Here is a 22571-nt window from a genome sequence, read left to right as displayed (position 1 = left end):
GACGGTGACGCCGTCCAGTGAGGGGGACATGACGGGATGCCGCAAACCATGACAGTGACGCGAACGTGACGGATTTTTCCGAAATCCTCTGACGTCCCGGATCTTCATCAGTCCCATCACATCCTGGATGTGTCGTTCCCTAATGAGGACAGATGCCAAAGGTTTCGGGACGGTGGAGGATTACAGAAACGGATATCAAAGTTGGACATCCATACCGAAGATCAATAACCAGATTTTGGAGTTTTTTGTAAATAAACTTTATCTCATATGGAAAGAGATAAAAAACCACCATTTTATAATATTTTGTTTGAAACCAATGGTAACTCATGCATGGTATCCCAGAGACTATTGTTTGCACGCTCTTAACACTAGTTTGGGTGATCAAAGTCATCCGATTTTCCATGCCCTTTGTCTATGGGCCTCATACTAAATATATTATTACAAAAATTATTTGAAATATATTTCAAATATTTAGTCAGAAAAACTGAAACCTCCAATACTGCCATCAGATGAAGGCTGATGCAGGTCTTAGAGCGCATATTAATATGGGATATTGCTACTAGCAACCAATATCTGATATCGTCGTCTAATAGGTTAGAAACCCATAACCACACTTGAGAACATGATAGAACCATCTCTGGATCATCATCTAACAGTCAGTAATAGGACATCCAAGCTATTCAGACATTCATACAAGACCAATGTTCAGAAGATGATACAGCCGTCTATGGGTCTTCATCTGACAGATAGAAATAGGACATCTTATCTATTCAAACTATCACACAAGGTCACACTTGTGAAGACGATATAACCTTCTTTGGATCACCATGTGATAGTCAGAAATAGGCCATCCAAGGTATTCAGACTTACACACAAGACCAAGCTTGAGATACAATATAATCATCTTTGGATTATCATACTAGACCACACTTGAGAAAATGATATTATAATCTTCAGATCATCATCCGACGTCCACTCATCTACTCTAGACTCATGTGCATTATGTTAACTATTTAACACCCAACAAATAAAATGTAGACCATATGACCTATGACTGAACGAATCTCGGATCTGCCTGGTATGATCCCTTCTTCTCTTGGTTATCTTTAAAAAGGTTCAGTGTGATAGGAAGAGAAGCAGTTGAGGCACTAATTTTTTTGGGATGAGCTTATTGATATAAATTGGTTGCAATGTGTTGATATAAATACATGACCATTATACTTTACCATTGTAACTCCTGTTTTTTCATACTACGTAGGATTTGTGCATATTTTTCTATAATGCTATTTGTGATCATAGCAACTAGATTCAATCTTGAGAGCGAGATGTGATAGATATTAACATGAAGACTCTGTGCACTTAACTTGTTCGCTTATTGATGGCTGAGTTATTGTATGTTTGAATGGTCAACAAAAACTTAAATATATTTTTTTATTAATATTTCATTTACATAACCTACCTTGGTGGCCAAGATCTCGATGAAGAGAAAGGAAGATAAGCTTTGATGGGGTTTGAATCTAGGCCAAAGTCCACTACTTGGATAGTAATGTAGACTTTTTAAGAATCTCAGACAGAGGAGATGAGATCTCAAGAGTTCCCATGACGAAGTATCATGGAGAAACCTTAGTTTGATTATCATGAGCTCAAGCATGACATGGGTATCATATTGGTATAGGGTCATGGCATCACTTTCTGATTGATAGTAGTGTGTTGTAGAACAACACGGATATGGACTAAATGATGCAGGGAGATGTCTTAAAGGTAGTCAAAACAGATGCATAGATGAGATGAAATGTTCATAATAACAGTAACCGACTTGAGTTTTGTCTTTAGAGGTGGGAAAAAAGCCATACAAGAATCTATAATAGAGCAAAAAAGACAGAGTCATCGTGAATTGAGAAATTGGAGGGCCAATTGTTGGGAATTTTGGGGATTCGACTAATATGGATTCAAGCTCGAATGTGAAGTGGAATATCGAACCGAAGGCAGATCTGAAAACCCAAAGCATTACAAACCCAAAAATCACATTTGCATGGATAAAATCATGATTTATCTGTTCCTCAAGTGAGCATCTTCAAGTTGTTCATACGTTCAGCCTCTAAACGGATCCACATGATCTTTAGAGCACTAGATCTCCTCATTTTTCCATGAACTATATTAATAGAAATCTGATTTCCTTCGCATCTAATCTCCACCAGAAACAACATTGAAAGAATAGTAAGATATGAATGAGGAGTCACTTAGATTATTGACACACGTAGGTATCAAATGAGGGTGGCCCCCTCTATTTATATTGTGTAGAGAATTTTTAATAAAGTCCCTAGAAAATTTTCATACAAATCCGCGTCATCGGGAGAAGTAACAAAAGTCCTTAAATTTTGAGTGTATCCTTCAACGTCCAAAGCCCATGTACGTGTGACCCTCAAGGACCATGTATTAATCTAGTTAATAACTTAAATGGCGCAATAAGCTTTCATATATTGACATTAAATTAACTATATCACATATGCATGTTCATTGATCAAGGATTGATTTGACCCAATCTTTTGGTCGAGTTGCCAGCTAACAGGGTGCTAGCTACACCTATAGTACAGGGACGCGGACTGGACGGTTTTTTGTCCTAGGATGAAAAAATTGTCACGTCAGCAAGGTTGGACAAAAAACCGGGACAGAAATTCGTCCCGGGACGAACGAATGGGACATTTTTTCTCCACTCGGACGAAAAAATCGTCTCGTCTGGAGGTCTCGGAGGAAAAAACCATCCCGTCCGTGTCCCTGCACTGATTCAGAACGTCGGACGGGACGATCTTCATCCAGTCTCGTCCATCGTCGACGTCCCGGACGATCTGGAACTATAGCTACACCTTGTGCTCTAGAAGATAAAAATAGCATGTCAACTCTCTCATTGAACATTTACCATTAATATTTATTAGTGTATGTATAATCTATCATATGAAACTCCTAACGATATAGGGTATTTGTTAAAAAAGGAAGTTACACTGGTCCCTCGATCAGGTCCACCGATCGGACGATCCAGATAGTGTCTGAAGGTGATTAGATTCGGTACGGACGGTGGGGATTACCGTTGCCTAACTTGCCCTCACAAAAAGGGGAGCACCGATCGGACGGTTCGTCTATGCGAAAGACTGGATACGGTAATGGACGGTGGAGATTAAATCTAAAAATTTGAAAAAAAGAGGATTTAAATTAGCCTAGTTCTTTCAAAATCCGCCCCCAAATCTATCTCCTTCAAACCCTAGGCGAATTGCTCCAGGTTTCTCCCGATTTCTCCAGATTTCTTCTTCTCCGATCCGTAGAATCGGTTCTAGGTAATCTCGTCTACGTTTTTGCGCGTGATTTCCTTTCGTTATCGAGAAAACGATTGTTCGCGATGCCGTCGCCGACCAAGGAGACGAGAGATGGCGATTCCAGAGACAATCGGCAGTCAGCGAGGGATTCAGGAAGCGATGAGGCGGCGTATCCTGTTCTCTGGGTGGGAAATCTCTCCGTGGACACTCTGGATTTCGATCTGATGTCGCTCTTTGGCAAGCACGCCGTTCTGGACTGCATGATGACGTTTTCTTCTAGAAATTTCGCTTTTCTGTACTTCAAGCACTCGGACGACGCAAGGGCTGCCAAGGAAGATCTGCAGGGCGCGCTCGTCCGCGGGAATTCCATCAGAATTGAGTTCGCTCGCCCGGTTCGTTTTCCCTTCACGTGCGGTGTGTTTCGGTTATGTTTTTGTAACATCTGTACGATTGAAGTTCTCGCGATTGCTAGGAAAGTGCTCGAGCTACTCTTTGCGTCCGATGCTTTCGCGTTGCGTGTTCCGTTGAATGCCTTAATTGGGCATTTCAGAAATTAGGTCTTAATCCCCCCCGCATTCGACAGAATTTGGCCGCAATCTGATCATTTTAGAATTCCATTTCCGATTGCGACACTGCAAATCGAGTGAAACTCGGGATAAGCTTTGCTGAATCGCTATTTCCTCGAAGATCTCGAGTCCCCAACGTCAATTCTCTAATTGGGTATTTTGAAAACTAGGTCTTAATCGGCTGCATTCGCTACACGATCTGATCCTTTGTGATAATTCCATTCGATATTCGCTAGACTACGAACCGATAGAAACTTGGGATGGGGCTTTGCGAAATCGTTGTTTCTTCGAAGATCTCGATTCCCGAACGTGGGCGTGGCTATATTTACGTTTCGATGAACATGTAGGAAGACGATTAGGAGCTGAAGAAAGACTATCGCTGATCGTAGAGGACGCTGATCTTTAGAAATTTCGTAAACGAACGACGTTCAATGATATTCTCGTTTGGAAATCTCAGCTGGATTTCAATATGCTGTTGGATACGATCACACATTTAGATCAAATCGAGCGTTTTTCTCTTTATCTTCGAACGATTGTTCATTACTACGTAGCGACCATTGGAAAGTGTGAGAATTAGGCGAAGTATTCGCTTTCTAGTTTCTGCTTTTTGATGCTTCAGGCGAAGGGCCTTGCAAAGGTCCAATGATCAAAGTCTACATAATCGTGTGCTCTTATTATGCTCGTATTCCTCGAGCGTTTGGTTCTAAAATATATTGCTTACCTCATGACGATGGGCGAAAAGTATGGACATTTTTTTTCCTTTGTATATTCACACTAACTTTTGAGTTGTAATTGAGACATTACGTCACAAATTGTATGTAAACAATGTTCTAAACCCCTTAGTCGCATCTCGAGTTACTTGCCTTTTTGTATTCAGAGTCTCTACAGAAGCAAAAACCTTCATTTTTATTTTTATTATTTGTGAACCCATTTTGTATCAAGGACGGCCATCGACATAAAAGGGAGTCATCCCGGCGGTACGTCAATATCCAGAGACAAAATGATTTTGGATGTAAAACCCGGTTTTTTGAGTAATTTGTTTAGATTTTCGTTCATATGGGGTTTTGGGTTCATAAAAAAACAGTTTTTATTGTTATCTGAAATCTGTTTGGAGTTTCTTCAATGAATTGAACATTTAACCGTGGGAAGAGTATATAGGCCTCATGTTCCGTTGGTATTTACGTTTTTCTCCCGAAATCGTTGCTTTCAACGATGCCTATGTAGAAAGCCTATTTATTTATTGTAATTTTCAATTTGGTTTAACTATCAGATTCGGTTATTCTGTTTCCCTCTACTGACAAACATTCTTGTTTTAAGATTTAATTCTTGTTTCAAATTTATTTTTGTTGACCAAACCATGTAAGCATAATGTCTACTTCCATTTGCAGGCCAAACCATGTAAGCTGCTATGGATTGGCGGAATAAGCCCGTCAGTCACCAAGGAGCAACTAGAAGGAGAAGTTTCCAAATTCGGAAAAATCGAGGATCACAAGTTCAACAGAGAGAGGAACTCCGCATTGATTGACTTTTTCAAAGTCGATGACGCCGCCGCCGCTTTGAAGAACATGGATGGCAAGGAGTTAGGTGGCGAGAAACTACGAGTCGATTATCTTCGCACCAGTCCCCCACCCTCGAGAAGGGTTAGTGATTTTTATTCTCAAACAAAGGCCCCTTCTTTCAGAAAAAATCAATTTCGAATTTCCTCTTTTCAGGACCAATCTGATTATCATGACCCGAAGAGAGGATTCTCTTCGGACTCGCATTCGAGATTCCCCCCCGAACCTTCTCGTCATGTAAACAAACCTCTGAAATATCCTTAATTTTTATCTGGTTCTCACTTTTAAAATGGTTTCAGGATGGTCCGGTAAGCAGAGTTTTACTAATACGTCACCCGCCATCAGTCCGAATCGACGAGCAGATGCTCCTCAACGCGATGGTCCTCTTCGGCGAGGTGGACCACGTTAGAACATTTCCCTCGCGGTGCACCGCATTGGTCGAGTTCAGAACCTTGGAAGAAGCTCGGCGGGCGAAAGAGGGCTTACAGGGACGCCTCTTCAACGACCCAAGGATCCAAATTCTGTACTCAGACGGCGAGCTGGGCCAGCCCAAAGAAGGATTCCAGTATGGCCCGGGCCCACGACAAGATGCATTCTTCGGAGACCACCCTTTTGGCCGCACCAAGTACTCCCACCGTGGCCAGCTGATGGGCCGGCCTTTTCACCCCAGGTCTGAATTCGTCGACGACCAAGCCTACAACCGAGCCAGCTTCTCGAGGTTGTCTCCCGGACCAGCCCCCGGCTGGGACGGCGGGTTCGACGGCAGGGACCCGAAGCGATCCAGGACCGAGGGATCGCCATTCGATGAAGCTTCCTTGCCCCCGAGACGGATGGACGGCTCGATGATGAGGGGCCAACACCTGTATGGGCCTGGCCCTGGCAGCCCGGCTGGCCCGCGGAGGCCCAGAGACCACTGCTGGCGAGGAATTATCGCCAAAGGGGGGAACCCCGTCTGCCACGCCCGGTGCGTCCCCGTCGGCAAAGGCATGGAGTCTCCACTGTAAGTGAAGTAAGCTTTTTTAAGTCTCTAGTGCTTGAGTTTATAGTTCCGGATTGTCCCGGACGTGGACGATGGACGGGACAGGACGAATTTTGTCCTGTCCGACGTCCAGAGTAAGTTCAGGGACGAAGGATGGGACGGTTTTTTGTCCAACGATAAAAAAACCGTCCTGTCCAGTCATATCGGGAAGGTTTTTCGTCCTGGACGAAAAAACCCATTTTATATTTTTAATATATTAATATGTATTTTTTTCAAGTTTTTTAGGGAATTACTGAGGATATAGAACTCAAAGGGACATATGTACAATTATTTCTGAGTTTCGTCCATTTGCACGCACCTAAAAATACGGGGACTTTGATGCTAATTGTCATTGCAAGGCCACGTGGCAACATCTCAACTGTCGGACGTGAATCCGGCGGTTTTCCGTCCAGATTCGTCCGTCCATCGTCCGAGACCTCCGGACGGACGGTTTTTTTCGTCCCACGGGACAAAAACCGTCCCGTCCCGTGGTCCCCGGGATGAATTTTCGCCCCAAAATTTTTGTCCCTGCACTATACTTGGGTTGCATGCTCAATTGCTAGTTTTGAGCAGGCCTGAGGTGGTGAATTGCTCTGCGAGGACGGGGCTGGAGTTGCTGGCAAAGCACTACGAAGAGGCAGACGGCTTTGACATCGTCTTCTTCCTCCCCGACAGCGAGGAGGACTTTGCGTCGTATACCGAGTTTCTTCAATACTTGCGCCTGAAGAACAGAGCCGGCGTGGCCAAGCTGGATGACGGAACCACGCTCTTCTTGGTCCCCCCTTCTGACTTTCTATCCCACGTTCTTAAGGTCTCCGGCCCGGAGCGCCTCTACGGCGTCGTTCTCAAGATCCAGCCGCCGGTCAGTGCCGTCAAAAGACAACAGACGCCCCCAGACCTCGTCCCACGCGTCGATTTCCGCCACGCCCAGCAGAGCCGCGCGCCTCCCAACGTCGGCTACGCAAGCGCCCCAATGGAGGTCTCCCTCACGCCGGAGCTGATTGCCACGCTGGCGGCCGTCATCCCGTCGGCTGCGCTGACGGGCCCCGGCGCGCGGCCGGCTGCGCCGTCGACGGGTGTTGCTCCTCCGTTGATCCACGAGCCTCAAGCGGCCGCCCAGATCCGTCCCTACCCAGCTGCTAGCAGTTATATGGTTCCCCAGGTTGGCGTTGACTACGGCTATGGGATGCCGTGGACGGGTGAGTCAACGGGGTTGACTCAGATGAGTCAGCAGAACGTCGGCGGTCAACGGGGGGCCCCGGAACAGGCGCAGGGCTTCTCCCAGTTGCCGGCGGAGGGCGAGGCCGATAAGAACCAGCGCTATCAGTCGACGTTGCAGCTGGCGGCGAACCTTCTGTTGCAGATTCAGCAGCAGCAGAAGCAAGCAACTCCCCATCAGTAGATATTCGTCCTCTCCTTCGTGCGTGCGTTGACTTTGGATTTGACGTTGGAGTGTGTTCTATGGTCAACGGTCTGGCATAGCCATCTAAACTTAGGAAAGCATGGGGTATTATTTCCATTTTTTATGATATACATGGTCTTTGATGGGTGTAGGTGAGAGTATAAAAAAATTTTCCGATATACATGAACTTTCCAATAGTTTTCATCCGGGTTGGAGAACTATCAGCTCTCTCTCTAAATATACATGTTTCAACATTAAGTTCTATCTTAAACTGATGGCTTGACATTTAAACTAATTTATGATTGGCTAATTTCAAATGGAAGGAAGGTTGAAGATTTTGCTGTCAATATGAGAGAGAGCAAATAGAGAGTGAGGATGCTAGACGAAAGACTCACTATGTTTGGTCAGAATTTCTTGAAGAAATGCCGATCTGGAACTAGGGAATACCACGTCCGGGACATAACGGAACGGATGATGAAACGTGACAGACGGTGACGTGACGAAACTTTTGTCATGTCACCGTCCTGTCATGCATCCCAGCATACAAAAAACCGTCATGTTCTCATCACCGTCCTGTCATGCATCCCAGCATATGCAAAAAACCATCACGTTCTCGTCACTGGCCCTCCATAGGGTGTCCCGTCACATCCCCGTCACTGGTGACGTGAATAAAACCCTACTTGAACGGAGGGGTATATCTCCAATCATTTATAGGCCGCGTCGGGTTGCGCGCGCAAAAAAAACGGGGACTTCTGAGCAAAATGCCAGGAGATCGAAATGGCCACGTCACGTGGCGCGGCCGTCATCTGTGACGGCCATCCTGTCACGTCACGCATCCTGGGCATCCCGTCACTGTCACGTCCCCGTCACAACCACATCGTCATCCGTCACCGTTACCATCACGTTTCCGTCACGGTAACGTGATGGATGATGCGTGCCGATCCCTATCTGGAACCCTTATGTAGAGTAGGAATCAACTGCCAACCACTTGCAAATATATATCATGAACTACGTGCATCTATATCTCTCTCTACTCACCTATGTGGACATATCATGGAAACCTCCCAATCTCTCTCTCACGCACACTTATACAGCTTCATCTCTCTCTCTCTGGCTCTCTCTTTCTATAGTTCTCTCTCTCTCTTATCTCGCTCCTCGGATGGTCAGCTTACTTAGTTTAATCTCAGGGCAGTTAATTTAGACCTTATTATTGTCCAGGAATGCAGCATAAGTTTCTAACCTTTCTGAAATCTTAAAAAAATTAAGAGCTTCCAAGTTTACATCTCGTAGAAACGTTAAGATTTAAATCAGTAACTCAAATTGGAAATTAAACAAGAACAATATTAATCCAACGAATCCGACTGGTTCATCTTCTTCGCACTGCGGCGCTTGGTGCCCTAGCCTGCTGTTGGCCCTGAGAAGCTCCCTGCCCTGCTGGTGGCTCGTCTGGCAGATTCATGACTTGCGTGATAGCGTTCATGACAATGAGTCCGAGAGGTATTAAATACATCCACTGGAAAAATCAAAACAAGAGACATATATTGAGATATTTTTATTTATCATATGAGAGAATATTGACTTAAAGAAGAATTAAGATTCTCTGTCGTGCCAATAAAAATTCAGTTCAATAAATCGTATGAAAGTTCATAAATAAGAAAGACAAGTTAAAATTCTCTAACGATATGGTTTTTAGCAAAGACCCAATTTTTTTGTTAGAGATAATTTGCAATTTATGAAAAATTACTCACATATTTCGCCCAGAACGATTTCTCCGGTGGCTTGACACCTTCACCTTCTGCACTCTCAGCGGCGAGCGCCTCTTCAGCAAAGGCTGGTCTTCTGCTTAACAAAAGAGGAATTTATTATCTGCCACAGAAGAATAGAGTTCACCAGGATGACACGTTCGTCATCTGTGAGGGACGATAATGAATAGTCCTTCTAATCGGCCAAGTCTTTGTCCAGAATGACGAGGACAAAATCAAAAATGTCATTGGCATCCTAACCACAGACAGGCCCACAAGGATGATGACCACTCCATCATCATCCTCATCATCTGATAGAGAAAAAATAGAGAAAGTGACGAGCAGACGATGACGAGCCATCATACTCATCAATCGACAAATTAAGGACAAACAACGATGATGACCTCGTCATGATCATTGTTATCTCAATGAAAACGAATGATGAGGACGATGATGAGTCATAATTGTCTTCTCGACCATGGAGACGGAGAACCCAATGTCTTTCAAGAAGGAGAAGAGCCTAGCAAGGAAACTAAAAAAGGGTATTTCGACCAATAAATCTGGGATGGGGTACAATCACAATCCAAATCACCCATTTCTCAAGAGGGAAATAGCCTTACTCGATAACTGCGAAATAATCCACCAAAAAAATAAATAGGAGAAAAATGACCAAGAAATGCACCAAAAGTTCACCTTTGCACAACATCACCGCTCTTCAGGACTGTGTAAGAGTTGAAAGACCACTTTTTGGGCTGAAACCAAAAGAAAGGCCAGTATTCAATAATTTTATCATAATAACATTAGTAAAAATGTGAAAGCTTCAGTTGAGAGTAAAATATATTTCTATCAGGGTTAAGAAATCATACTAATCAAACGAAAAGCATAATCTGATGGAAGAGATATTCATAAAGCAACTTACATACACCAAGGACCTGGGATATTGGCATGTCCGGGAGGAACCGTAGGTCACAGACAAAATATTGACACCGTCCTACAAGTATATGAGAGATTGAAGAGATTACTGAATCATTGCACCAAATAGTTTCCATATTAGACATAGCTATAGTTGACCGAAGAGGCAGATAATTAAGCTTGAGAAAAAGCAAGGTTAAATTTTTTATGCAAAGTAACAAATCCTTTTAAAACGTTACTAATATTGCAGGCCAAGATATGCAATTTTTTCTAAGCGATGGAAAAGCTTGATAGAAATTACCATATTAATCACAAAATGTTCATCAAGACTCTCCCTTGCAAGACACCTCTGAAATGAACAGAGCGCTGTCAGATGTAAAACGAAAAAAAATCATATGAACGAAACAATGAGCTCATCAGAATATTAAGCTTCACTTTGCTAAATGACTCATAAAAGTAAAACAACGTTTAATTAAAAACACAATTTAATTACAGGAAAAAATTTGGAAACATCAAAATGCATAAAAAAGATGCGAGTGCTTACAACTCTGACAGAAGAAACGACATACTCTTTCCCAGGAAATAACACATTGGAGGGCAATCTAATCCTGTAGAAATCGTCATCTCGCAAATTTTTCTGCAAATACAAGATTAATTCAAATTTGATTTATCTTACATAATGAAAACGAGACATCAAAATTTATGCCGCATCCGAACAGAAGATGTTACTTTGAAAGCGTCCTTGTCTGAGTCCGTCAAAACGTTCCTCTTGAATCGCAGCTTAGTCAGAGTCTGAGAGAGAAAAGGACCTTCATAATCTTTAACTTCACCAGCAAAACAGCACGATAGATGATAAAAACCACATAAGATCAAAGGCAAGTAAATTTAAATCTATCTGGGCTAAAAATTATAGCCCTGAAACAGGAGAAAGAAATCGTTGCACTGAAAGAACTCCGGGTTCTAAGAGATTAAAAATGGAACTTGAAGGTAAATCAATGCACAGAAAACGATAATTTTCAACCGGCGTATTACACCTGTCCGCCGTGGCTCAAAGTCTTGAGCCGAGCAGTAAAAATCCCAGCTTGGGAGAAATCCGAGTCGCCGATGGCATGCTCCAGGGCGATCTGCACGGATTTTGAGTCCGTCGATTCATGGGCAGTACGAACTGGGGTAGAAATTTCGCGATTGGAAGTGGGTATCCCTTCTAATCCGAATTCTTCGTCCTCCAAGATTAGCTCATCAGATTGGAACGCGGAAGAGGTCATTACGAGCGTGAAGAGCACCAGCAGACGAATCAAAGAACGACCCATCGCTGTTGGCCACCTGCTTCCCCTCTCTACTTGCATAGAACCCCGATCTAGAGAGAGATTGACGAATGTCTCGCTATTTTATAGTGTGGGGACGCGGACGGGACGGTTTTCCGTCTCATGACGAAAAAATCGTCCCGTGTTCTAGGTTGGACGAAAACCGCGACGGAAATTCGTCCCCAACTAGGCATTGTCATTTTGTTCTGTATGTTTAAAACAAACACAAAATTCGCACAAAAGAACCGCACAGGCTCTTGTTCTTTCTTCTGTTCTTTTTCTTTTTCAAAAACGAACAAAATTCGCACATTCGCACAAATTCTCACATTCGCACAAAATTAGACTAAAGTTCACACAAAGCGAACAAAAGAACAGAACACGGCTCTGTTTGATGTTCTGTTCGAATTCATTTTTGTTATGTTTGGAAAACCGAACAAAACGAACAATTTGCACAAATTCGCACGAAAAGAACAGAACGACCATGTCTATCCCCAACCGAACGAACGGGACAGTTTTCGTCCAATCGGACAAAAAACCGTCCCGTTCGCGTCCTTGCACTGATTCCGGACGTCCACGTCCAGGACGATCCAGAACTATACTAGTGTAGGGACAGGGACGGGACAGTTTTTTCGTCCCAGGACGAAAATATCGTCCCGTCCACAAGGTTGGACAAAAACAAGGACGGAAATTCATCCCCAGCCGAATGGACGGGAAGGTTGTCGTCCACCACGACAAAAAACCGTCCCGTCCGCATCCTTGCACTGATTCCAGACGTCCACGTCCGGGACTATCCGAAACTATACTAATGCAGGGATGCGGAGAGGATAATTTTTGTCCTGGGACGAAAAAATTGTCTTGTCCGCGAGGTTGGACGAAAACCGAGACGAAAATTCATGTCGTTCGGAGGTCTTGAATGAAAAAACCATCCCGTTTGCGTCCCTGCACTGATTCCCGACGTCGAACGGGAGGATCTTTGTCCCGTCCCGTCCATCCTCCACGTCCCGGACTATCTGGAACTATAGTTAGGATTGTTGGATGAAGGACGGATGACGCTTTGGACGAACGGAACGGGACTGAGTGGACGTCTGTTCAGTCATCCGTCCATGGTATTTCCTTTCCTCAGGGTTGTCATCCATCCATGTCTCATCATATTCACAACTCCATCATCAGTCTGTCCTGTCATTTGTCCATGATAGGATCTAACTACGGACGGATGACAAAATAGACTATGTAAGAAGAGCGCGGGTGACCGATCAAGGGAAAGAGAGAGTGTGTGAGAGATCCAGAGAAAAAGAGAAAGAGAACAAGTGACATATAAAGATAGAGAGAGAAAGAGTGACTGGGAGAGAGTGCACAAGACACGAAGAGAGAGAGAAAGAGAGAGAGAGAGAGAGAGAGAGAGAGAGAGCAAGAAAAGAGAGAGAGAGCCAATGAGGGGAGTAAGCAAGAGACAGAAAATGAGAGAGAGTACGAAAGAGAGGGGGAGAGTGAGTGATCTAGACAGAGAGAGATAAAGAGAGAGTGAATGAGAAGAGCACAATGTGAGACGGAAAGAGAGGGAGAGTGCGTTACACATGGTCCACGGTTTTCCTCGCTGCTTTGGTCGGTTATCATCCCCCTCGTCGGCGATCGTCGTCCTCATCATCAGCGGCTGTGGTTTTCCCAATGTCCTTGGCAGTGGTTGCCCAGTTGTTGTGGCTCATTGTCCCGCCATCATTAGTCATCATTCCCATCATTATTGTCATAGTCTTCATCATAGTTGATCTAGAATAGCACTGGAAATCTACTTAGATAATGACTATGGTAATATGGATGAATAGTTGATGACATGTCAACGGGATTTTTTCTGAGCTCAATGGTTTCAAGTTGGATTGTTATTGTGGGTTAGCTTATCAAATATAATAACTCGTTGGGAAGACTGAAAAATGGGAATTATCCCACTTAAATATGATTTTACAAATGGGTTTAGAAGGGGACTGGGAATACCAATCGGAATGTCTCAGCCCCCCCTGGCCCGAACTGGGGGAACGAGGGGTCTACCACTTGCATTAAAATGATCATATAGAGCCAGAGACGATGATGACCGATCCCACTTATTCTTCACATGTCCCTTCCCGTGTGGAATATGGGCATCACAGCAGTTGTCGGGGGTGGATGCGTCCTCCGATGAGGCATTTTGGGCCTCAGTTGGTGATGGTAGATACAGGAGAAAGCTGGATTGGGGGAGACTCCTCGCGGTGCTCTGGGCGACATGGCTGCACCGTAATGAAGTGGTATTCAAGGGGAAGAAGGCTTCCATGGAGAATGTCATTCAGGACGTTAAGGCGCTAATATTTTTTTGGTCTGGAGGGAGGTGAAGGGCAGACCATTTTGGTCAGTTTGTATATGGATTGTACACATGTTCATATTTTAATAGCATCAGGTTGACCACCACTCTGTGCGATCTTCCTTATTTTCTTCAAAAATAAATTTAAAATGATCATATAATCATATATTACAATGATCACATCAATATGCTGCTAATTATCGGATGCATCATATATATGCATGCGACAATGATGGGATCTTTCCAACATTTCAAAAAAAGTTATATTATGGCATCTCAAATCATGATGCCATAATCACCAATGTGCAAAAAAACATAATACATCATGATAAAAATATTTAATTTAATTTACAACTAATGTGATTGAAAGCGAGGATACGTGGTGACACTGCATAATTATAGTGAGTAAAATATCTATAAATACAGTGAGAATTACTGGAAACTTGTGGAGGCAGTGGAGTGAAAGTTATTTGATGCACAAAATAAGGATTATTTTAATTAACAAAGGGTATATTTTAGTAAATCTGAGGACACGTGTTTCATCCACATTAATCAAGGGTAATTTCCAATTTCAAAATGCAGAAATTCATTGTGGGATATTTGTCAAATATGAGAATTCCATTGACACACTGGTGATTCAATAAGTGGATTCCCGAGGATAGAAAAAAATAAATGACATAGAATCATCCAATTGTATATTGCGATATCTAATGACGCAAAATGAGTTTTGGCCTGCACTTTTATCGATAACCTGTTTTCTCTCCTTGGCACATCCATACTGTGTAAAACCATTGAATTCTCCTATACATATCACTGTATTCTATGTAGAACCATATTGAATTCAATCCTACATTGGTCTAGCAAAAGAAAGTGAGTTTGTGTATCATCAAATGTCACGGTGCAAACCACTGATTAAAGTTAAAAGAGAAAATAGAAGAAGATGGGATCTCTTGCAGCTGCTTATCATCTTGATTATAGGGGACAAGGATCCAAGGTGAGTTCCTTACACTTACATTGTCGACTAATTCTCAACACCCATCTCTTCTATCTATCTCATCAACATCCCAAAAATTTCATCATCATCTATCAACCATGCTCCCTATTCACAAATAACTTATATTTAGATGCACATCAACCGTATCCCTGACTTTTCTTAAATTTCCACATTTCTTAAATTTAACCTGACTCTCTCTACTGTCTATATAACCCAAATATTTTCATATATATATATCTCACAATACCTATTATTATTTATAACCTTCTCATTTCATCATCATACTTATCTGTATTGTTTATATTTCAAAACATCCATTATTGTCTCTAACTGATAGGGAACTTGAAAATTTTGATCATTCGCGAATGAACACGAACACGAATGCAGAAAAGCCGACTCAAACAATGTTTCACGAATTTTTCACCAGTTTGCAAACCGTTCATGAACGCCGCCGCGGCTTGCTTGCGTTGCCTTCGAAGCTCCCGATTAAGATAATTGACCCACTACATAAATTCACTAATTATGTATTTTATCTAGATAGTCCCACAAGAAGAGCTAATAATTTTTCTGGAACGAACAGCATAGATGATGATGACGAGGATGAATTTTGTCTCAAACACCATTTTATAGTGCCAATACTGCTCAAAGTGGGATTCTGAGATTTTTGCTAAGCCCAATAGTTATTGCCGGCACATCAACCCACTACATAATCGAACTATCTACAAACACTTGTATAATCCCAAAAAATGAAGCCGAGAATTGTTGCTGGACAATCAACACGAATTACGATGATGATGACGAAGATGAATTTGTCTCAAACACTATTTTTATAGTGCCAATACTGCTCAAAGTGGAATTCTGAGATTTTTGCTAAGCCCAATAGTTATTGCCGGCACATCAACCCACTACATAATCGAACTATCTACAAACACATGTATAATCCCAAAAAATGAAGCCGAGAATTGTTGCTGGACAATCAACACGGATGACGATGATGATGACGAAGATGAATTTGTCTCAAAAACTATTTTTATAGCGCCAGTACTGCTTTAAAGCGAGATACTGAGATTTTTGTTCAGCCTAATAATAATTATCATAGTTACACTTACTGCGCTGGCCCATTATTGACAAGCCCATTACATAAATAGTTCAATAATTGGGGCTGGAAATCCTGCGGTGAGGATCGGCTGAGGGTTCATTGATCGGACGGTCAGGAGTGGACTTGTTCTCTAGAAGAGGCCGGAGAAGGTTTTCATGGAGTCTCAGTTGGGCAGCTAGGGCTGATCGCGAGCCCTTCCTTTTCAATCTTGAAATTCTTCTTCTGCTCTGAAATTCTGGAAGTGGGTTCTGATTCAATCATCTGGAATGGATGCGATTCGGAAGCAGCTCGATGCTCTAATGGGAGCGAACAGGAACGGTGATGTGAGAGAGGTAAACAGGAAGTACTACGATCGGGATGTCTGCCGGCTGTATTTGGCGGGTCTCTGCCCGCATGATCTATTCCAGCTGACGGTCAGGGTTCTGTCTTTTCTGTGTATCATAGGATTTGATTTCAGTTTTCCGAAATACCCTTTTTATTCTCTGTTTGTGATTCGTCTTTAGTGAATTTTTTGAGAAATTTTCTCTCTTTACCCGGTTGATTTGGTGCAGAAAATGGATCTGGGTCCTTGCCCGAAGGTGCACTCGCTTCCTCTGAGGAAAGAGTATCCTTTCTACTCGTTTTTCTCTGTTGTCTCATTGCATTTCCTTCTCTATTGCTAGTTTGATTAATGGGTTTCTGCTTGGTTTCTCTTCGAAATTGAAATTTTTTGTTTGTTGCAATGTTGAATGAATACACTACCTCCTGGGTATCTTTTGGGTTTTGTTTTTTCCTTAATCAGCAAAGGTATGAGGAAGCGAAACGGAAAGGAGTTCATAATTTTGACCGAGAATTGGAGGACTTGATTGAAAAGTTGATCGTCGAGTGCGAAAGAAAAATTCAAAGAGCACTCAAGCGTTTGTCTGAGGAAGATGCCAAGGCTGCAGTTGCGATATCGGTTTCTGAGGTTACCCAGGTATACACTGACCTGTCATGTAATTTTCATTTCACTTGATGAACTATGCTTATGAATACAACATCTTTTTACGTTGTAGTCATCGGAGGTTTCGGAACTGTCCAAGCAATTAAAGGACAAGCTTAAAGAAGTCGATGCTCTCGGTAATTTTTTGAGGTCCCTTTCCTTTTATTTTATTTTTACTTCGTTTTTCTAGTTATTTGCTCTTGTATCAGGAAATTTGAGCTTTGACCTAGCGAATTATTTCTTCAGTCGAAGGAGAATTTGTATATGCAATCCATCTTCGGAGAAATTCATCCGGAATAATCTGTTTTCAGTATTGTCAATTTTCAGATCTAGAGGGCAGAAGTGATGACAAAATACGAATACTGGAAGTTGTGGATGAACTCAGAATCAAAAGGGCTGACAAGCAAGTAAAGTTTCTTTCTGGAAGCAGTCATTTTTTCAGCAGAAACTAAATGTCTAAGGACAAAAAAAGAGAATATATTTATTTTTACTGTAACATCTTCAGAATATTTTCAGTATTTGTCTCTGCCATCTAATTTCTTTGTTGATTCTCTTAATCCTGTAGTCGTTACTGCTATTGGATGCATTCAACAAAGACAGAGCGTCTTTACCGCAACCACTTCAGAATCCACCTGGCGTAGCTTCTGTTCCTCTGCCTCCGCCGGATCCTCACACTCAAGAAATGATAAACGAGAAACTTAGAAGGGCAGAGGCTCTTGGTAATAAATTTATTCATCAGGAATATTTTCAATAACTTAGGATGGTTCATCAGTTGCCAGTGCTTAAATTTTAATTAAAATTTCCATATTTTGTTATATCCAGGAGAACAAGGGATGGTAGATGAAGCTCAAAGAGTATTGGAAGAAGCAGAGGCTTTAAGAAGGGTTAGATTTATGAATCAGAATACTCACGAATTTTATTCATTTTTTGTATCTGTATCCATTTGATAGGAATCTGATTTTTGAAGTTTCCCCTTCATATTTTTCTCTTCATAACAGTTAGCCTCAAGACCGGAGCCTACTGACTCGTCGAAATACACGGCTGCTGATGTGCGGATTGTGAGTTACATCTCAACTTCTTGTTTTTCTTTTCCTTCTCTGCAATGACTTTGTATGCGGTGAGAACGCTTTGTTCAGATAGAGGATGTCTTTCTTTTTATACGTTGAGCTCGTTTCTTGATATTTTTTTACTAAATTAGTCAAATTGCTCATTGTATTCTGTTCCCAATATAGACTAAGATCGAGTGTTCAGTTATATTGATTGTCAGGTGTGGATATATTTCTTAGAATAATTTTCAATTTTCCCATGATCTTCGTTTATATCCAAAATAAATTTGTCATCTCTGTTGGTCAAGAACTTCCTGAGTTTGTCATCAAGATGTTACTGTCATTAAAGGTCGGACCAATAGTTTCTTGGTGGACATTTCTAAATTACATACTTGTTTTTTAACTAATCGTTCTTCTCAGAAATTTTAAACCATGCCTTTCAGAATTTCATTTGTGAGGGTAACACGGTTTTGTGACAGAAGATTGATGCCTTCTTTTTAATTTGATGATTGAATTTTCATTCTTTTCTGCAGACAGACCAGAAGTTGCGGCTATGCGACATTTGTGGGGCATTCTTGAGTGTCTACGACAAGTAAACTCTTTAACTGATCCTCAACTATGATCTTTCCGGATTCTCTTCTAGGGCATGATTAGTTGTAGAAATTCATTCATTTGACGAGCAAATTACCCCTCCTTAACAGCAGGCTCTTCTGCCCATTTTACGCGGAAAACTTTTGCAGCTAAAGAATGTGCGTTTTCTTTTTAATGCTTTTCGGCTATTACTCTTGTCTCACAACTTAGGCGGGTGTTTCTTATTAAGTTTTATTTATTTTTTAGAAACTAATTGGGTACTGAGCACGAGCTGGCGACCTTGACTTTTTGCAGTGATCGCCGTCTGGCAGACCATTTCGGTGGCAAACTTCACCTTGGGTACATGCAAATCCGCGAGAAATTGTCGGAGCTTCAGGTTAGTTTTTTTTCTGTTTTCATCACGAATGATTTAGTTTCAATTGAAATTTTAGGTAAATTAAGTTCGACTCGACCAGTAAGTGTAACATTTTGAGTATTATATTAAGATAAGAATCTCCTCTCTTCCCTTACGGAAGAAGTTAAAACATGTTTTTAATGAAAGTAAGTGTACGTCAGTATATGTCAGACCTCTCTGGGACCCTGTTGGCCGCCAGCCACCAGCCACCAATGTGATTAGGGGTTGAGAAAGCCAAAAATCATTAATTAAATGGCGAATACCTGTGTAAATACAAGTTGCAAGCGATTTGGCGTTAACCAATCAGAGTCATTTAGAGGATCGTCTAAGGGGAACATTTAAAATACCAGAAGATGAGGGTTTTAAGTCATTATTGAGGAAAATATGTACTTATTTTTAAAATAACTTCGTCTTAAAAATTTTCCCGTTTGATGTTTCCCTATTTCTTCTTTTTGGAACGGTTCTTAAAACCAGTCTATTATGAACATGTTGGTCAGGTGCTGGTTATATTGTGTCGCATTCTCCTGTAAAGGTTTTTCGAGCTGTGAGTCATTCTTATCTCTCTGAAAGTCACTTATGGAATTCGTTAATCAATTCAAATCCGAGTCCAATGCGTGAGTACGTTATCAAGGATTTATAGGTCGAAGTAGACAATTCTGTACTATATCTTTCCTATGTACAAATTAAAAATTTTCAACCTTTCAGATGTTCTCCTTGTTTATGTTATCTTCTTAAAACTGATTTTGTAAAAACCTTGTCTGAAATTAATCAAATGTTCTATCTACGAGTTGGACCTCTTCATTTGGTTGATTGAGATTCGAACATGCATTAGCCTGCAAGTTAATGTTCATGAGCTGTTTCGAAATTGTCAGGACGAAAGGAAAAGGCCTCGCAAACCCGATGATAGAAGGTACTTTCTGTCTTATCTACCAATCAACCCTTTTTCCTATTCTCTTACTCTTTCTCCGTTTTTCAATCTATAATTATCCATATCTCTTTGCTACCCCCACCAATCCCACTCCCTGTTGCGCTTTATACTCTTTATCTACTTACAATCCATCTTTTTTTGCTCTTTCCTTTCTCTATTTTTATCTTTCTCTTTATTTTTCTTGCTAACATGTGACATTAAATAACAATGGTGGATCAGGTCTAGGGAACGGGAGCCGGAGAGGGCTTCAAGCCGAGACAGAGAGAAGGATTTCGAAAGAGCGCACAGCAGGGATAGGGACCGAGATTACGACCGGAGGAGCAGAGATTACGATCGCCACCGTGACCGAGGATATGACCGCGACACTGATAGATCAAAGAATTACGACTCTCGGAGCCGCCACCGCTCCCGATCTCGTTCCAGGGATCGTGACAGGGACTACGACCGGCACAGGTCTCTTTCTTCTCCCTGTCAAATGACTCCCAAGTAGGGCTAATTGCTCGTCGTTGTCATTGACTTCATTGACTTCATTGACTTTGACGAATATTAGAGTGTTTTACAATGACAATGGCATTGACTAGGTTACTTTTGACAATTGATGTTGACGGCAACGGGCATATCAAGGGTGGTTCACGTCATCGGTCAAGTAGATTATAATTCTGGATTAGGAAATTGTTAACCCTGTCAATGTCATTGTTCAAGGCAACATCAACCAGCCTAGTTGATGTTAATGATGTTGGCATTTGTCTTAAGTAGAATTCTATTTCTTTGACTACAATACTGTTGTCCCGTGATGTTGACTATGTGACGTACCAATTTTAGACCATTCGTCGACGTGATCGGCACGTGACGAACCAAGTTTTCCTTCTAATCCCCTTCCTGACCTTGCAGGCGCCGGGAGCGGTACTGAGATGATGAGATGGGATTCGGGGTGAAGGCCATGAGATCTTTAACTTACAAGGTTCTGACCAAAACAATTTGCCGGGCCTTTTTTCTCCTTCGTTTAATTATATTTTCTGAGCATAATGGTAGATTGTAGCCCTGGCTTTCTTTTCTTGAGCTCTTGTAGTTATGATTTTTGACTCTTCATAGATAATTAGTGATTACATGACGGGTAATTTTCGTTCTTCCCAACTCAATTGAGAACAAGTATACTAGTTTGACCCTTCATAGATAAATACGATGATTTTCAGCTTTAATTTATTGTTATGATGTGTTTTTTGTACGCGTATGTGCAAAAAATAATGAAAAAAAGACAGGTTCAGGCTGTGCGCTGTGAATTCAACATTACCAAGATCGGATGTGAGCTAAATTTATTGGAAATGAGTTAGGCCGGGGTAAATTGTGATCAAGATTTAGAGATCAATCAAATCAACCATCTGATCCGGTAATTGATTGGGACTACTGGATCAACGTCTATACAATCAGGTTTCAATGAGTCTCCACCGGCCTAAAAAACTATCAACTCATATGAAGGGAACCAGAAAAACAATCGTTTTCAGAGACCTGGAAAATGGTCCCACATAACTATTCTGTTATTAGGCAATCATTGACAAAATATTTAAGTCACTGGGAAGATTGTTTATGTTTTTGGATTTGGAGTTTTTAGCAGCTGGTGTGCTGGGCTGGCGGCGACTTGCATTGGTTGCCTCGCGGTTCTCCCAGTCTGCCCAGTCTGAAAATATTTACATTGTTCGCGCCTTGTGCAATGGGCTGGGTGGTGCTTGGCCAGTCTGCCCAGGTTCAAAGTGGGATTTAAATAATTAACTAACTTTAAATTACTTTAAATCCTATTTAAATCGCTTAAATCATGATTCTACTGTTTCGATCGACTTAGCTAAATGATTTTACATCGAATTATTTGAATCTCATTTAAATCCTTAACAATTTCATTAATATTTATATATCTTGGATTTTTGAATGAAATGATTTGGAAGTTGAATCATTTATATCTCAATTGAATCCTTAAGACTACAAAATAAAACTTAATTATTCTTTGATATTGCAGCATGATAGACATGTTCATTTGTAGCAAATGTTTTAATTTCATTAAAATTATTTTCACATTTCCTTTGTTTATTTGATTTGCAATTAGTAGTGTTTTAATGTGATACAAAATTATGTTCATATTATAATTTTTTTATTTGTTGTACAATCTGTAATAGTCTGTGGGATGTTAGATTGAGTGAAAGGTCCAGAAAAACCTAGATGGAACTAGTGTACGAGCACCAAGATCCAATTGCGTGGTCTACCAATATCGACTCATATCCGTCTCCGAGCTGTAGTCAAGCCATATTCACATCCACAAACCACTCACAAGATGCATCAAATTTATATTTCTTGGGTTTAAACATATGTCAGTACAGGATGTTACATAAGACCAACAACAAATTAAATATAATAAAAATACATCAAAACCCTCAA

General features: G+C 41.5%; 3 protein-coding genes across 4 annotated transcripts; 2 read left to right on the top strand and 1 right to left on the bottom strand.

Annotated features, from left to right (window-relative positions):
* Positions 1-3239: 3239 nt before the first annotated feature.
* Positions 3240-7979, top strand: LOC144711033 (flowering time control protein FPA-like). Its single transcript, XM_078584943.1, has 5 exons — positions 3240-3700; positions 5263-5514; positions 5587-5667; positions 5730-6430; positions 7022-7979. The coding sequence occupies exons 1-5, from the start codon at positions 3392-3394 to the stop codon at positions 7848-7850; spliced, it is 2172 nt and encodes a 723-aa protein (XP_078441069.1). The 5' UTR covers positions 3240-3391; the 3' UTR covers positions 7851-7979.
* Positions 7980-9080: 1101 nt separating this feature from the next.
* Positions 9081-11873, bottom strand: LOC144711371 (ER membrane protein complex subunit-like protein). Its single transcript, XM_078585360.1, has 8 exons — positions 11539-11873; positions 11234-11296; positions 11049-11141; positions 10806-10853; positions 10512-10583; positions 10286-10344; positions 9599-9689; positions 9081-9363 (listed from the first exon to the last, which is right to left on the bottom strand). Exons 1-8 carry the CDS (start codon positions 11848-11850, stop codon positions 9217-9219), a joined length of 885 nt encoding a protein of 294 aa, XP_078441486.1. The 5' UTR covers positions 11851-11873; the 3' UTR covers positions 9081-9216.
* Positions 11874-16380: 4507 nt separating this feature from the next.
* Positions 16381-21281, top strand: LOC144711150 (U1 snRNP-associated protein usp106-like). Of its 2 annotated transcripts, none has more exons than XR_013583478.1 (13): positions 16381-16640; positions 16779-16831; positions 17014-17182; positions 17262-17325; positions 17516-17595; positions 17754-17907; positions 18011-18072; positions 18187-18246; positions 18768-18826; positions 19120-19201; positions 19717-19763; positions 20092-20129; positions 20367-20469. XR_013583478.1 is itself a non-coding variant. In XM_078585074.1 (13 exons), the coding sequence occupies exons 1-13, from the start codon at positions 16494-16496 to the stop codon at positions 21055-21057; spliced, it is 1221 nt and encodes a 406-aa protein (XP_078441200.1). In that variant the 5' UTR covers positions 16382-16493; the 3' UTR covers positions 21058-21281. The 2 variants fall into 2 exon arrangements, 1 of the variants encoding a protein (XP_078441200.1); XM_078585074.1 differs by lacking the exon at positions 19717-19763 and adding an exon at positions 21039-21281 and having other exon boundaries at positions 16382-16640; positions 20367-20600.
* Positions 21282-22571: the final 1290 nt, after the last annotated feature.

The sequence above is a fragment of the Wolffia australiana genome, chromosome 13, assembly GCF_029677425.1.
Source record: "Wolffia australiana isolate 7733 chromosome 13, ASM2967742v1".
NCBI classification, from domain to species: domain Eukaryota; kingdom Viridiplantae; phylum Streptophyta; class Magnoliopsida; order Alismatales; family Araceae; genus Wolffia; species Wolffia australiana.
The sequence above is the reverse complement of the archived record's forward strand: the minus strand, read 5'-3'. Positions and strand labels throughout refer to the sequence as shown.

What these genes read in the sequence shown, in the direction of transcription:
- LOC144711150 (XM_078585074.1), top strand. Translation starts at nt 16,494, where the DNA reads ATGGATGCGATTCGGAAGCAGCTCGATGCTCTAATGGGAGCGAACAGG. An exon ending in ATGATCTATTCCAGCTGACG is followed by an intron (nt 16,641 to 16,778) that starts GTCAGGGTTCTG and finishes GATTTGGTGCAG; the next exon opens with AAAATGGATCTGGGTCCTTG. An exon ending in AGAAATTGTCGGAGCTTCAG is followed by an intron (nt 19,202 to 20,091) that starts GTTAGTTTTTTT and finishes CGAAATTGTCAG; the next exon opens with GACGAAAGGAAAAGGCCTCG.
- LOC144711033 (XM_078584943.1), top strand. Translation starts at nt 3,392, where the DNA reads ATGCCGTCGCCGACCAAGGAGACGAGAGATGGCGATTCCAGAGACAAT. An exon ending in GAATTGAGTTCGCTCGCCCG is followed by an intron (nt 3,701 to 5,262) that starts GTTCGTTTTCCC and finishes TTCCATTTGCAG; the next exon opens with GCCAAACCATGTAAGCTGCT. An exon ending in GTCCCCCACCCTCGAGAAGG is followed by an intron (nt 5,515 to 5,586) that starts GTTAGTGATTTT and finishes TCCTCTTTTCAG; the next exon opens with GACCAATCTGATTATCATGA.
- LOC144711371 (XM_078585360.1), bottom strand. Translation starts at nt 11,850, where the DNA reads ATGCAAGTAGAGAGGGGAAGCAGGTGGCCAACAGCGATGGGTCGTTCT. An exon ending in CTTTGAGCCACGGCGGACAG is followed by an intron (nt 11,297 to 11,538) that starts GTGTAATACGCC and finishes TTTCTCTCTCAG; the next exon opens with ACTCTGACTAAGCTGCGATT. An exon ending in CAGACAAGGACGCTTTCAAA is followed by an intron (nt 11,142 to 11,233) that starts GTAACATCTTCT and finishes TTGTATTTGCAG; the next exon opens with AAAAATTTGCGAGATGACGA.